Here is a 15,149-nt window from a genome sequence, read left to right on the forward strand (position 1 = left end):
AAAAGGATGTCACATAGAGGAGGAAGAAAGGTTGTTTTCTGCTGCTCCGGAGAAGCGGACACGGAGCAATGGATCCAAACTACAAGAAAGAAGATTCCACCTAAACATTAGGAAGAACTTCCTGACAGTAAGAGCTGTTTGACAGTGGAATTTGCTGCCAAGGAGTGTGGTGGAGTCTCCTCCTTTGGAGGTCTTTAAGCAGAGGCTTGACAACCATATGTCAGGAGTGCTCTGATGGTGTTTCCTGCTTGGCAGGGGGTTGGACTCGATGGCCCTTGGGGTCTCTTCCAACTCTATGATTCTATGATTCTAGAGAGGTGAGAACCATGTGCGCTGCCTTGATCCCCTTGCAGGAGGGATATAAACATAGTAAATAAGTAAATAGCCAATGGAAGTTTAAACTTGGTTCATCTTTAAAGCACCGCAAGATTCTATGTCGGTTTTGCTCCAATTTTATTGTAATAGTAATTGCAAATAAGTACCTTTGCCAATAGATGGCAGTATACATTTTTTCTTGGCACTTTTGTTGTCCAGTTCACAGGAATTGTCTAATAGTGCCTTTAAATTAAGGACCAATCGGTTTTTATTCTATAAATGGCCCCGGGAAGCAGCAGCCCACTCTCCCATTGCTGCTTCTCTCACAACCCTTATTCAGAGGTTGCGTGTTTGCCACTTGTTTTGTTAAGCATTGTTAAAGGTAAAGGGACCTCTGACCGTTAGGTCCAGTCGCGGATGATTCTAGAGTTGTGCGCTCATCTCACTCTATAGTCCAAGGGAGCTGGCGTACAACTTCTGGGTCATGTGGCCAGCATGACTAAGCCACTTTTGGCAAACCAGAGCAGCGCACGGAAACGCCGTTTACCTTCCCGCTGGAGCGGTACCTATTTATCTACTTGCACTTTGACGTGCTTTTGAACTGCTAGGTTGGCAGGAGCTGAGACTGAGCAACGGGAGCTCACCCCTTCACGGGGATTTGAACCGCCGACCTTCTGATCGGCAAGCCCAAGAGGCTCAGTGGTTTAGACCATTAGAGCATTGTTATGATCTGCCAAAGCATCTCCTTCCCTCTCAAACTGTGGAACTCGCTTGCCCAGGAGGCAGCAACGGCCCCCCAACTTGGATGGCTTTAAAAGGGGATTCATGGAGCGAAAGGCATCCATGGCTACTAGCCATGAAGGCTACGCTCTGCCTCTGGCACTGAGAGGCAGTAATGCTTTTGAATCCGACTTGCTGGAAAACACAGGAGGGGAGGACACCCTTGCACTCCTCCGTCGCTCGCTGGTTTCCCACTGGTTGGCCACTGTGAGATCAGGATGCTGGCCAGGGTCAGATTTAGGTTTGATGAGGCCCTAAGCTACTGAAGGTAATGGGGCCCTTTAAATGTCCAGCTGTCCTTTGTCAACAACAAATTGTCGCTGTTTTTTGTGTTCAATATATGCTATAGGGTAATTGATGGACCTAATAGGTATCTAAAGCCATTTGGACATAAGAAAATATGTATTTTATCAAAGTAATTGTTGAACTGAAACACAATTAAGAAGACGTATATTAATAGTGAAATAATTATGAAGCTCTAACTTAAAACGATTTTTTATTCATAACAAACTTAATAATGCAAACACAGTAACGAAAGTTCCTTTAGAAACACAATTTACAATGACCAGTCTCTAGCAACTTGCTATAACAGGAAATAATGGATGTAAATATAGGATGCATACTGCTAATAATCAAGCGTTTTAACCTGTACAATGCAATTTGTAGGGGTGTTTTTTTATCTTATATTTTGGAAGTGTACATCCAGTTTTTTGTTTCCCTTTAAAAAATTTGGGGGCCCCCCCAAGAGAGTGGGGCCCTAAGTTATAGCTTGTACAGTTTATACGTAAATCCGGCATTGACTGGCCTTGGCTGGGCCATTGGCCTGATCCAGCCGCGCTCTTCTCACGGTCCAACGCGCAAAAGCGATCGCCAAGCTCGGAAGTGGGGGGAAACGATGAAAACTCAGCGGCGGCGGCGGCGGCGCCTGCCACGCCCCCTTAAGCACCTCCACCCGAAAGGGCGGGGCTAACAGGAGGCCCCGCCCACCTCCCCCCAATCCCACCCTGTTTCCCAGGGATCCTTTTGTGCTTTCCAAACTGCGGCCATGGCCGATCTGGGAGGCCTTCGGGGCGCGCTCTCTTGCCCCGTGTGCCTGGACCTTTTCCGGGACCCGGTGATGGTGTCCGGCTGCGGCCACCACCTGTGCCGGGCCTGCGTGAGCCGCTGCTGGGGGCAGCTGGAGAGGAGCCTGCGCTGCCCGCTCTGTCGGCAGCTGCTCCCGCTGCATCGCCTGCTGCAGCCCAGCCCTCTATTGGGCAGCCTGGCGGAGCGCCTCCGGAGCCCCCGCCGCGGCCCCCCGCTGCCGCCTCTGGAGGGAGAGAGACCCCCCGCTTGCGTGGACGGAGGATCGTCGTCCAGCATTGCGCCTGGTTCGGCCTCGATCGTGGGAACGGCGGCGGGGGTGTTTGGGGGAATGTCTGTGAGCAGGAAAGATACTCCGGGATGGGGTGGGTGGAAGCTGCGTGGCGGGGTTTAAGAAACCTCGGTGGTCCTGCGGGGCGGGGGGGGGGTTGGGGGGTTGAGGTCTGCCTCTTGCTTCCAGCCTTTGGATCATAGCTGTCAACTTTTCCCTTTTCTTGCGAGGAATCCTATTCGGAATCAGGGAATTCCCCTTTAAAGAAGGGAAAAGTTGACAGCTATGCTTTGGACGTGTCTGTTGAAGCTGGGAGGCGTCGCCAGGATCTCAAAAGTTTCCAGCTGTCGTTGAAAAGAAACAGAAAAAGCACACCTCTAGATGTCTATAATATTATTTGTTTCCTTTTTTGGGGGGAGAGATATCCGGGTCACTTGGCAATGAAGCGTTCTGAGCCATAAAACAAAAGAACAATGGCTTTGCTCTGCCTCCCGCTGTCAGAGACAGTATATTGGGAATTGCAAGCGGGGAGAACGACTGCTGTTCTCCCCAGGTCTGTTTGCTGGCTTCCAAGAGGCTTGGCCCCTGTGAGTGCAGACTCCTGGACCAGATAAGCCAGGCACAGGCAAACTCGGCCCTCCTGATGTTTTGGGACTACAACTCCCATCATCCCTAAGCTAACAGGACCAGTGGTCAGGGTTGATGGGAACTGTAGTCCCAAAACATTTGGAGGGCCGAGTGTGCCTATGCCTGAGATAAGCTCTTGGCCTCATCCTGCCAGGCTTCTAAAAATGCTGTTTTGGCTCTGATTTTTCACTGAAAAACTGGGCAATATTTTAAGCCAGCAGCAAAATTGTCATAATGTGTTGTTGTTTTTTAAAAAAATAAAATACAAAGACATTATTGGGTTAAGGGAACAAATAACCTTGCCTTGCTGGTATCCATCACTGTGATCAAAGTCTATACATAAGCAAATGCCTGGAGGAGCTTTGGGTGAATGATGCTTTTACCTGCCGTGGGGAACTCCTTCTTTACTACATCCTGGGCTTTCCCTACCTATTGCTTATTAATATGCCTCTGACCTGTAAGCTGCAGCCTGTTCCAAACAAGCCTTGGCTAATGCTAACCTTACATGCCTGGTCAGATGTAAATTGTTTTCTTTCAATAGGGATTCCTTTCAGATAAGTGTGCCTAGCAAGGGAGCTGATCTGTGGCTTTCCAGATGTTATTGGACTCCAACTTCCATCATCGCTGACCCTTGGCTATGCTAGCTGGGGCTGATGGGAGTTGGAGTCCGACAATGTCTGGAGGACTACTGGTTCTTCATCTCTGGTTTATAGTGTTGCAGCCAGAATGGTGGTCCCCTGAGCAGTGGCAAACAGGTCCAAGGATCACCACAAACTGCTGGGATTTATTTAAAAATCATGCCCTGCTTTTCATGTGCCTGTCAAAGCAGCTTACAAATAATTAATTAAGCAAAACATGCAATGTGCAAAATTTAAAGCATCAGAGAATTAGAATAGAATTCATGGTGCAAAGGCCTCGTGAAATAAAACTGTTTTGACTTGACACCTGAAACTTTGCAGGGAAGGTGCCTGCCTGGCTTCTACTGGGAGGGAGTTCCATAGAATTGGGCCTACTACATTGAACACGAGCGGCGCTGTGGTTTAAACCACTGTGCCCCTTGGACTTGCCGATTGGAGGTCGGTGGTTCGAGGCCCCGCGACAGGGTGAGCTCCCATTGTTCAGTCCCTGCTCCTGCCAACCTAGCAGTTCAAAAGCACGCAGTGCAAGTAGATAAGTAGATACCGCTCTGGCAGGAAGGTAAAAGGCGTTTCCGTGCACTGCTCTGGTTTCGCCAGAAGCGGCTTCGTCATGCTGGCCACATGACCCGGAAAAACTGTGTGGGGACAAACGTCGGCTCCCTTGGCCTGTAAAGCGAGATGAGCGCCGCAACCCCAGAGTCGTCTGCGACTGGACTTAATTGTCAGGGGTCCCTTTACCTTTACATTGAAGGAACAATTTCTCATTGACATGGGAACCACTCATCAGGCTCCCGCAGATGATCTATGAAACATCTTATAGCCAGGGTTGCTACGTGACCAGAGAAATAAAACTGCCTAGCTAACAGCACCCTGAACATTTGAAATCAGCAGAGATTTGCTAAAGTCGTGAGAGCACGGCGTGGTGTTGAGAGTTGGCAGCGCTTTGTGCAGCTGTTCACAAAAATAACCACATCTCTCTTTCAGGGGAAGCTGGTGGTGGACCAGTCTGGTCTGAAACTGGAGAGAGAAGCCAGCACCCTTGAAGAGAAGCAGAGAGAGGAGCTGATGGTAGGTATTTTAAATGAGATTTGCAAGTAGGATAGCCAGAGGCAAAAATGTCACTTGCATGACAAATTTCCTCTTCTGTACAGCAATTAACAGTGTGGAAGCCACAACCGCTTTTGCATTTGGCCACCCTTGTTGAATTCTATACAGTCACATCTCAGGTCACAGACACTTCAAGTTGTGTTTTTTCGGGTTATGGACTGCCGAAACCCGAAAGTACCGGAATGGGTTACTTCCGGGTTTCGGCGGTTGCACATGTGCAGAAGCGCCAAATCGCACTTTGCGCATGCGCAGATGCGCCGCTGCGAGTTGCGAATGCTGCAGGTTGCGAACGTGCATCCCGCACAGATCAGGTTCGCAGCCTGAGTGTCCACTGTACACACACACACACACACACACCGCTGTTCTTTCAAGGAACTCAGGGAAGTGTGCAATTCTCCGCCCTTGCATCAATAGGAGTATAGCATCTAGATCAAGGGAAGTAATAGTGCCACTGTATTCTGCTCTGGTCAGACCTCACCTGGAGTACTGTGTCCAGTTCTGGGCACCACAATTCAAGAAGGACACTGACAAACTGGAACGTGTCCAGAGGAGGGCAACCAAAATGGTCAAAGGCCTGGAAACGATGCCTTATGAGGAACGGCTAAGGGAGCTGGGCATGTTTAGCCTGGAGAAGAGGAGGTTAAGGGGTGATATGATAGCCATGTTCAAATATATAAAAGGATGTCACATAGAGGAGGGAGAAAGGTTGTTTTCTGCTGCTCCGGAGAAGCGGACACGGAGCAATGGATCCAAACTACAAGAAAGAAGATTCCACCTAAACATTAGGAAGAACTTCCTGACAGTAAGAGCTGTTCGACAGTGGAATTTGCTGCCAAGGAGTGTGGTGGAGTCTCCTACTTTGGAGGTCTTTAAGCAGAGGCTTGACAACCATATGTCAGGAGTGCTCTGATGGTGTTTCCTGCTTGGCAGGGGGTTGGACTCGATGGCCCTTGTGGTCTCTTCCAACTCTATGATTCTATGATTCTATGATTCTATGAACACCCCTGTGAAGTAGGTTAGGCTGAGAGATGGAGACTGGCTCAAGGTCTCCCAATGACCTCCGTGGCTCTGAGAGGGCAGTTGGACCTGTCTTTGTCCTGATGCTCTAACTCAGAGACAGGGAGCCTGGGGCTCTGGGTGTTCATCGTTAGGAGCTGGAGCCGGGAGTGGGTCAGCCATAAATGAACAGTAGTATCATTGGCTTCACCTTCTGATTCTGAACTGCTGTCTGCCACAGCCTCTTCCTGCTCACTGAATCCTGTTGCCCCTTCGGCTGCTGACACCACCACCTCCCGGTCTGCTCCCTCTTTGCCTTTGTTGTCACCACTCCCCTGGCTCTTATCTTCTTCCCCTGGGGGTTCCCTGGCGGGTGCCTCCTACCGCTCCTATGTATCCAGCCAGTCCATCACAGCTCCCCACACCATCTCTGACCATTGGCCATGCTGGCTGCATCCAGTAGATCTTTCCTGTTCCACCTGAACAGCTCCCGGTTCCCCATCTCTGTGCTGGCTGTTGCATGTCACAGGTAGAAATTTAGCCTGGGGAGTTTCCCCGCAGGTTAACTGTGTGTTAGGAGGAACCTCGCCTGCTGAATTCTTGCTTGCCAGGCCTGAGAGCTACGCCGGGGAATGCTGCCTTGGCGATGCTTCCAGGAACTCTCCTTTGCCACACGCTCGATTTGTTTTGCTCGATCCTGTCCCTGCAGAAGCAGGTGGAAGTGGAAGGACAGCAGCTTACCCAGCAATGGAAGGAGCTGCGTGGGTTTTTGGAGGAGCAGGAGAGGCATTTGAGGAACCATTGGGAAGAACTCAAGAGAGACATCGCCCAGGGAGCCCCCAGAACGCTCAGTGAGGATCCTCTGCAGCAGGAACCGTACAGGGAGCGCGGCCAAGTGTCCCCTGTAAGTTCTGCAACAGGGCTGGGGAACCCGGGGCTAAAGCGCCAACCAAGTGCTTTTTCCTGGTTGAAACATGCTGGTGATTTAAATAATAATACAGTGGTGCCCTGCAAGACGAACGCCTCGCAAGACGGAAAACCCGCTAGACGAAAGGGTTTTCCGTTTTGGAGGCGCTTCGCAAAACGAATTTCCCTATGGGCTTCCTTCGCAAGACGAAAGCCCATAGGGAAATCTCCGGGACAGCGGGGAAGCGCAGCGCGTCTTCCCCACTGTCCTCGGACCTCCTCCGAAGGCTGGCGGTGGGGCGGAAAGCCCTTCTCCCCGCGCCAGCCTTCGGATGGCTGTCCTGAAGACTTGCGGTGGGAGGAGGGTTTTCCTTCCCACCGCCAACATTCAGAATGCTGTTCTGAATGTTGGCGGTGGGGAGGAAAAACCCTCCTCCCACCGCAAGCCCCGGGAACAGAGGAGAAGCGCTGCGCCCCTTCCCCTCTGTTCCCGTACCTGTCCTGAAGGCTTGCGGTGGGGAGAAAAGCCCTTCTCCGCACCGCCAGCCTGGCAAGCGGTTTCCATAGGAACGCATTAATTGATTTTCAATGCATTCCTATGGGAAACCGTGCTTCGCAAGACGAAAAACTCGCAAGAAGAAAAAACTTGCGGAACGAATTAATTTCGTCTTGCGAGGCACCACTGTACTATAATTGTGTTTGTGTTTTATAACGTCTGAATGTAGCATGAGTGTCTCATTCAATTCGGAAGCTGGTTCCTACTTTTAGTAGAGCTGTTGTACTTTTAACAGTGGCTCAGTGATTGCCATTTTTTGTAACGGTCCATATTTGTGGCTTTGCAGTAATAATAATCATAGTAGTAGTAGTAGTAGTAATAATATATTTTTATACCCCAGACACTCTGGGCAGCTCCCATCAGATGATGATGATTAATAAAGCCATCAAACATTAAAAACTTCCCTAAACAGGGCTGCCTTCAGATGTTTTCTAAAAGTCAGATAGTTGTTTGTTTCCTTGACATCTGGTGGGAGGGTGTTCCACAGGGTGGGTGCCACTACCGAGAAGCCCCTCTGCCTGGTTCCCTGTAACTTTGCTTCTCATAATGAGGGAACTGCCAGAAGGCCCTCAGAGCTGGACCTCAGTGTCCGGGCTGAACGATGGAGGTGTAGACGCTCCTTCAGGTATACTGGACCAAAGCCGTTTAGGGGTTTAGTTCACTTCCAGCTGAAAAAAGCCCTGTCAGCACCAACACTTTGCATTGTGCTCGGAAACGTACTGGGAGCCAATGTAGTTCTTTCAGGACTGGTGTTATATGGCCTCGGCAGCCACTCCCAGTCACCAGTCTAGCTGCCGCGTTCTGGTAGGTATGCTTCCCTGACTCACGTGCGCATAAACCTCTTTTTATCTTTCCTTTTAGGGTGTTGGAAGAACAAGGAGCAGGTAAATATTGGCCCCTTCCCTCTGCATTTCTGCTGGGTTTGTAACAAGCAGAGAAATGGATGTTGGGTTTTGGGATCATCTCTCATCTTCCTCACCTTTCAGCATGGAAGATGGCATGTTGAAGACAGACCTCGCTGTAGCAGGGCTAAAGCAGAGACTCAGCAACTTCTCCAGGAAACGGGCCATCCTGCAGGAGGCACTGCTGCGATTCAAAGGTAAACAGGAGTCTTGCTGTGGCACTGCCTCATGGGACTTGTGTTATTTGCGTGATACCTGCAGCCATGTGGGTGGGGTTGATTTTTGTGGCTTTTTGAGTCTGCCAGCATGGTGCTCTTTAGATGTTGTTGGACTACAACTCTCCTCATCTCTGATATTCCAAATGTTTTTAAAAAACGAAAAACCCAGTTTGCTGGGCAGCCTGAGGGTTATTTTCTGAGAAGCTCTGCGTTATGAGCTGATATGGTTTGTCCATCATGCTGAGCCACAAATTTAACCACAACTTGTCCGCTCAGATTATCAAACAAACCATCACTTGTTTCTCCAAAGTTAGGTTTGTCTCCACCTGCTTTCGCCTCGTTCCTTTGCGGTTCGGTGAGCATCAGCAGCTGGCGTGGTGAATCAAACCATGGTTAAGAGACGGTGCTGGGTTTATACATAATGCCAAGCTTTACAAACTTACAAACTTTGTCTTTACTAACAGCAAACCTTTGTTTCAGACTGGTTTGTTGACAGTAAACAAACCAGTTAGGGCCATATCGCTAAGCCATGGTTCATGTAACCATGGTTTAATAAAATATGGTTTAGTATTGTGTGTGAACCAGGCAGACCGATTTCTGAACAAACACACATGAGATTGTGCTGCTGAATTCAGATCCAAGCCCTTGGTTCCATTATTGACTCCTCTTACAGAAAGATCCAATCTTAGTCGCCTAGATCAGCAGGCCATAAGGATTGTTTTGTCTCGTAAATTATAGCAATCATTTACAACCCCCTCTATTGTGAGAGTTTAATTCTCCTCCCTCCTTGACTATGCATCTCCCCCCCCCCCCAGAAGTAAGTCCTTACTGAGCTCAATGGGGCTTTCTCCCAAGGAAGTGAGTTTCGATTACAACCTTATTTTTTTCTTCCTCCAGAGAATCTCTGCGTGGAAGTAGATGGAGACATAGGTAAGTGATAATGGCTGTCTCTGGGGCATTAGATGACACGAAAGGACACTGATGGATGAAGAGGTTGATCTTGCTATACAGTAGTACCTCAGGTTACATTCGCTTCAGGTTACATATGCTCCACTAACCCAGAAATATTACCTCGGGTTAAGAACTTTGCTTCAGGATGAGAACAGAAATCGTGCTCTGGTGGCGTGGCGGCAGCAGGAGGCCCCATTAGCTGAAGTGGTGCTTCAGGCTAAGAACAGTTTCAGGTTAAGAACAGACCTCCAGAAGAAATTAAATACTTAACCCGAGGTACCACTGTACATAATATATTTTCCCATTTGATCTGTGTTGCTCCTTTACGCCTTTGAAATGCTAACTGCTGGATCCCTGACTTTTGCTCATCTTAAATTCCGCATGCTCTGAAGGGACAAAATACAGTGGTACCTCGGGTTACATACGTTTCAGGTTACAGACTCCGCTAACCCAGAAATAGTACCTCGGGTTAAGAACTTTGCTTCAGGATGAGAACAGAAATCGTGCTCTGGCTGTGCGGCGCCAGCAGGAGACCCCATTAGCTAAAGTGGTGCTTCAGGTTAAGAACAGTGTCAGGTTAAAAACGGACCTCTGTAACGAATTAAATACTTAACCTGAGGTACCACTGTAATGGAAATGCAGGGGAGATAGGCGTACGTACAGCGGTACCTCTGGTTGCGAACAGGATCCGTTCCGGAGCCCCGTTTGCAACATGAGCAGAATGCAACCCACGTCTGCGTTGTTCACGATTTGCCACTTCTGTGCATGCGCGTGACGTGAATTTGAGCGTCAGCACAAGCACTAGTGGCGAAACCCAGAAGTAACCCTTTCTGGTACTTCTGGGTCGCCACAGGACGCAACCTGAAAAGACGTAACCTGAACCGAAAGTAACAAGAGGTATGACTATACTAGAGGTGCAAAAGGATATGCGCTTTTAAAATAGTGATATTCTGAGCGCGCATGCCAACCTCTCTTTCTGTCTTCAAGGGGGAAATATGTAGGTTAGAGCTTTCTCTCCCCACTGGAGAATATACGGGTGGGTGGTCCACATCTTCGTTCTGGACCCTTACCCCAATTCCTGTTCCACTGTTGTGTGTATGTTTATATAATTTGTGGGAGGCGTTTTGCACTGTACAGTTACATATGTACAGGTTACATATGCTTAAGGTTACAGACTCCGCTAACCCAGAAATAGTACCTCGGGTTAAGAACTTTGCTTCAGGATGAGGACAGAAATCGTGCTCTGGCAGCGCGGCAGCAGCAGGAGGCCCCATTAGCTAAAGTGGTGCTTCAGGTTAAGAACAGTTTCAGGTTAAGAATGGACCTCTGGAACAAATTAAGTACTTAACCTGAGGTACCGCTGTATTCTGCTTTCTCTCCTCTTTTTTACCCCACCCCCACTTTGAAAGCAGGCGGGGGAGGGGCAGGGAGGTTGAGCTGGCATTTGACCTTGAAATGTAAAAAATGGTGTCCCAGGTATGTTTACCAAATTTCATTCCCACCCACTGATGTTCAGGGGAGATAATGAATTGCAAGCAAACAGAATTCCCCGTGGAATATTCCAAGCAAAGGCTTGTCTTCACTTGGCTAGCCATGTTGCTTCCTCTTCCTAGGCCTCTGTGCTGAATAAAATGCCCGTCCCATGTCTCTAGAGTTAGAGCCCAAGAATGATTAAGATTTATTTCAATTCCTATGGACCAGATTCTCACCCTTTGCCCTTCTTGCTCAAGCAGGCTGCAGAACAACACCCTCACTTCGGTCTGTGCCGATTCATCCTCCCCAGGAAAACAGAAGCAAAACATCTGCAGCGGACGTGATCCAGGTATCTGGTTTTTGGAGAGCAGCAAGCGTTAGGAACCTGGGAAGTCGGATCCCTTGGTCCATCTAGATTAGTCTTGTCAACACTGGCTGGCAGCAACTCCCCATCCCTGCATGAAGATGAACCTAGGATTGAACTAGGACCTTTAGCATACAAACCAGATGCTCTTCCACTGAGCTAAGACCCTTCCCTATTTAATGTTGCTTAACTGTTCTCTCTGTTTCCAAAGTTCAGAGGCGAGTGTGGATCCTTATACAGTGGTACCTTGGCTCTCAAACGCCTTGGTACTCAAGCAACTTGGAACCCAAACACTGCAAACCCGGAAGTAAGTGTTCCGGTTTGCGAACTTTTTCCGGAAGCCGAACGTGCTCCGTTTTGAGTGTTACACTTCCGATTTGAGTGTTACGCTGAGGTCTGTCCATTTTTGCTATTTATTTTGCATTTTTGTTCTTTGCTCTTATTTTTTTGTGACTGTGTAGAACCCAGTTCAGCTACTGATTGATTGATTGATTGATTGATTGTGTGATTGCAGTACATTGTTTATTGCTTTTATTTTATGGATCAGTGGCCTTGTTAGATAGTGAAATTCATGTTAAATTGCTGTTTTAGTGGTTGTTTTTAAAAGTCTGGAACAGATTACCGGTAATCCATTTTGCATTACTTTCTATGGGAAAGCGCGCCTTGGTTTTGGAAAGCTTTGGTTTTGGAATGGTCTTCCAGAACGGATTAAGTTTGAGAACCAAGGTACCACTGTATAGGAAAAAAACAGCATCATCCACACAAGTGGGGATGTATCTGTAGGCTATGGGGAACTCCAAGGTTGGCAGAAGTACAACAGAAGATCTGTAAAAGGAGAGAGCTTCACAAAACCATTGAGAAGGAAGTGTTCTCAGTGAACACAGAATGCATCATCATCATCATCATTATTATTATCATTATTTTATTATTATTATGCCACCCATCTGGCTGATTTGCCCCAGCCAATCCCAATCCTGACAGCTCCCAACAAATCAATACACAGTAAGACATCAAACATTTAAGAAATCCCTAAACAGGGCTGCCTTCAGGTGTCTTCTAAAAGTCGGATAGTTGTTTATTTCCTTGACATCAGATCGGAGGGTGTTCCACAGGGCGGGCGCCACTACCGAGAAGGCCCTGACTGCTGATGGGAAAACTGAAAACCACGGGGAATGGAATGGAGTATCACTAGAACTTGTGGACATCCAATGATTGTTGGAGGAGTCAGGATAAATTAAAGGAAGTACTTCTTCATGCATGACGTACTGAAACTGTGGAACTCACTGCTCCAGGAGGCAGTGATGGCCCCCACTTGGATGGCTTTGAAAGAGGATTGGATAAAATCATGGAGGAGATGGCTATCAATGGCTACTAACCCTGATGGCTATGCTCTGCCTCTTTGGTCGGAGGCAGCGATGCTGGAAACCACAGGAAGGAAGAGGGCTCTTGCGTTCGAATCCTGCTTGCTGGTTTGCCACAGGCATGTGGGCAGCCGCTGTAGGAATAGGATTCTGGACTAAATAATAATACCTTTATTGTCATTGTACAACCTGTGTACAATGAAATTAAACGAGTCCCCTGCCCACTCAATCTCTTATCAAACAACACACCACCTCGCAAGTCAATTTCGCTATGTTACTTTTTCGTTCAACAGCCTAACAGCCCACGGATAGAAGCTATTTTTTAGCCTGTTGGCACGGCTGGTTATACTTCTATATCTCCTGCCCGAGGGTAGAAGATTAAAGAGGTGATGGCCGGGGTGTGAATCATCCCTGAGAATTTTTCTCGCCCTCCTAAGGCAACGATCCCTTTCGATGTCATCCAGCGGACTCGAGGGACAGCCCATGATATCATGTGCTGTATTCACCACCCTCTGTAGAGACTTTCTGTCCGTGGCTGTCATATTGTGATACAATATGAAAGGACACTTTCTACTGTGGACCGGTAGAAGGAGTTCATCAGTTGCTGTATCTACAGGACCGCCTCTCCTGGTATGCCCCGCTGAGGACCTTAAGGTCCATGAATAACCATAGTTTAGAGGTCCTGTGCCCTAAGGAAGTCAGACTATCCTCCACCAGGCCAGGGCCTTTTCAGTGATGGCTCCGACCTGGTGGAATGCTCTGTCCCATGAGACTAGGGCCCTTCAGGATTTAACCCCCTTCCGTCAGGCCTGTAAGACAGAGATATTCCGCCTGGCCTTTAATGTGAATTCAGCCTGATCTTTTATTTCCCTTCTCTTCCTTCCCCCTCCCCTTTTATGAAGATCACCCACTCTGAGACCCCACAGCTAATTCTCCCCTGGTCTCCTTGCTGGCCCAAGTAGGACCAATTCAGCCAGCTAGCCCTGGGGATTATCTAATGCTTCCCCCCCCCCAAATTGATTTCTGAATTTTGAATTTTATTGTTATTCATGTTTTTATACTGTATTTTACGCTGCTTTTATAATTAAGTGTTTTAAAAGTGTTTTAAATTTGTTGTTAGCAGCCCTGAGCCCGGTTTTTGAACCGGGAAGGGTGGGTTATAAATAAAAAAATATTATTATAATTGTTTAACATTCCTTCTCAAGACCCTGAGGAAATGGAGTCTCCTTTGGGCCTTTCTGACCACTTGAGTTATGTTGATTTTCCAGGTGAGGTCCTTACTGAGGTAAACTCCCAGGAATTTAAAGGAGCTATGAGACTGATTTAGCAGAGTTCTTACGTTCTTAAAGCAGGGTCAGTGGGGGACAGTGCCAAGGGCCAGATAAAGAGATTTGGGGGCCACAGTTGCGCCCCCCCGGGCCAGTCTGAAGTTTCCCATCCCTGTTCTTGGTGTTTCAGGAGTTGGCACCCTGCAAGAGAACTGTAGTACATTCAGAGGAGTTGCTGGTGGACTCGCCCCTCACAACTGCTGCCAGGACCATCAAGGAAGAGGAAGAGGAAGCTGGCATTCCTGCAGGTAGGAACCCCAGACCCCACTTGTTTCACTGAGTGGGGTTTGGGGACTCCAACTCCCATCAGCCCCCAGCATCAGGGCCAGTGACCCGGGATGATGGGAGTTTGAGTGCAGCAACAATTAGGGAACACATTGTTGGGTACAATTTGATGGTTATCCAAGCTCATTTTTCTCCTTGTTCATCCCCTGGCTCCTTGTGTGCTTTTCATTCCAGCAGGCGTTACGCTGTCGGGCGGAATCAAGGAAGAGAACCCGCAGCAGAACGGCCACGAGCCGGCGGAACTCCCCGCCACAAGACCGCCGCGCTCAGAATGCAGCGCTCCCCAGAGTCGTGAGCGGGTGGGTGCAGGCCAAGCCGCCTTTGCGGCAGGAAGGCGGCAAGGAACTAATCCGGCGACGGGCGCGGGTCAGCCTGCGTGGCCCAAGGGAGGCCTTGCGAAGGCAGCTGCCCAGAAGCGGAAAGAGAAGTGCTTCCCGTGCCCCGAATGCGGAAAGACCTTCCGGCAGTTTGGGGTCCTGATCACCCACCACCGGCTGCACACGGGCGAGAAGCCCTACAGCTGCACGTACTGCGCCAAGCGCTTCAGCGATTACTCCAACCTGATCGCGCACCAGAGGACCCACACCGGGGAGAAGCCCTACCGGTGCGCCGACTGCGGGAAAAGCTTCACCCGCAGCACCACCCTCACCATTCACCAGAGGGGCCACACACGGGAGAAGCCCTATCCCTGCCCCCAGTGCGGAAAGCGCTTCAGCCGGTCCTCGAACCTCACCATCCACCAGAGGACTCATGCAGGGGCGATGGGGAAGAACTCACGGACTTGAGATAAGGGGTGGGACGGGACGAATGCTGATCGTTGGCTTGATCCAGCAGAGCTCGGGGGATTTTGAAAAAATCAATAAAATGGGTCAAATGTTGGAAACAGCGCTGGTCTTCTGTGCCAGGAGATATCAGACACCCATTCATGATCCATTGCTTGTCCTTGTTAAATAAATTGGAATGAAGATGCAGGAGGCTTTTAATCTCA

At 48.9% G+C, this 15,149-nt stretch overlaps 1 protein-coding gene across 3 annotated transcripts; it reads left to right on the forward strand.

The window, feature by feature from the left end:
• Positions 1-2,107: 2,107 nt before the first annotated feature.
• LOC309524869 (uncharacterized protein) lies at positions 2,108-15,044 on the forward strand. 3 transcript variants are annotated; one of them, XM_082210020.1, is made up of 9 exons: positions 2,108-2,515; positions 4,699-4,782; positions 6,527-6,721; positions 8,141-8,163; positions 8,266-8,378; positions 9,297-9,329; positions 11,081-11,172; positions 14,007-14,124; positions 14,339-15,044. In XM_082210020.1, the coding sequence occupies exons 1-9, from the start codon at positions 2,141-2,143 to the stop codon at positions 14,944-14,946; spliced, it is 1,641 nt and encodes a 546-aa protein (XP_082066146.1). In that variant the 5' UTR covers positions 2,108-2,140; the 3' UTR covers positions 14,947-15,044. The 3 variants fall into 3 exon arrangements, with proteins under 3 accessions (XP_082066146.1, XP_082066144.1, XP_082066145.1); XM_082210018.1 differs by having other exon boundaries at positions 2,109-2,515; positions 14,336-15,044; XM_082210019.1 differs by having other exon boundaries at positions 2,110-2,515; positions 11,084-11,172; positions 14,336-15,044.
• The last annotated feature ends 105 nt before the right edge of the window (positions 15,045-15,149 follow it).

Source organism: Podarcis vaucheri, assembly GCF_965113315.1.
Source record: "Podarcis vaucheri genome assembly, chromosome: 2".
NCBI classification, from domain to species: domain Eukaryota; kingdom Metazoa; phylum Chordata; class Lepidosauria; order Squamata; family Lacertidae; genus Podarcis; species Podarcis vaucheri.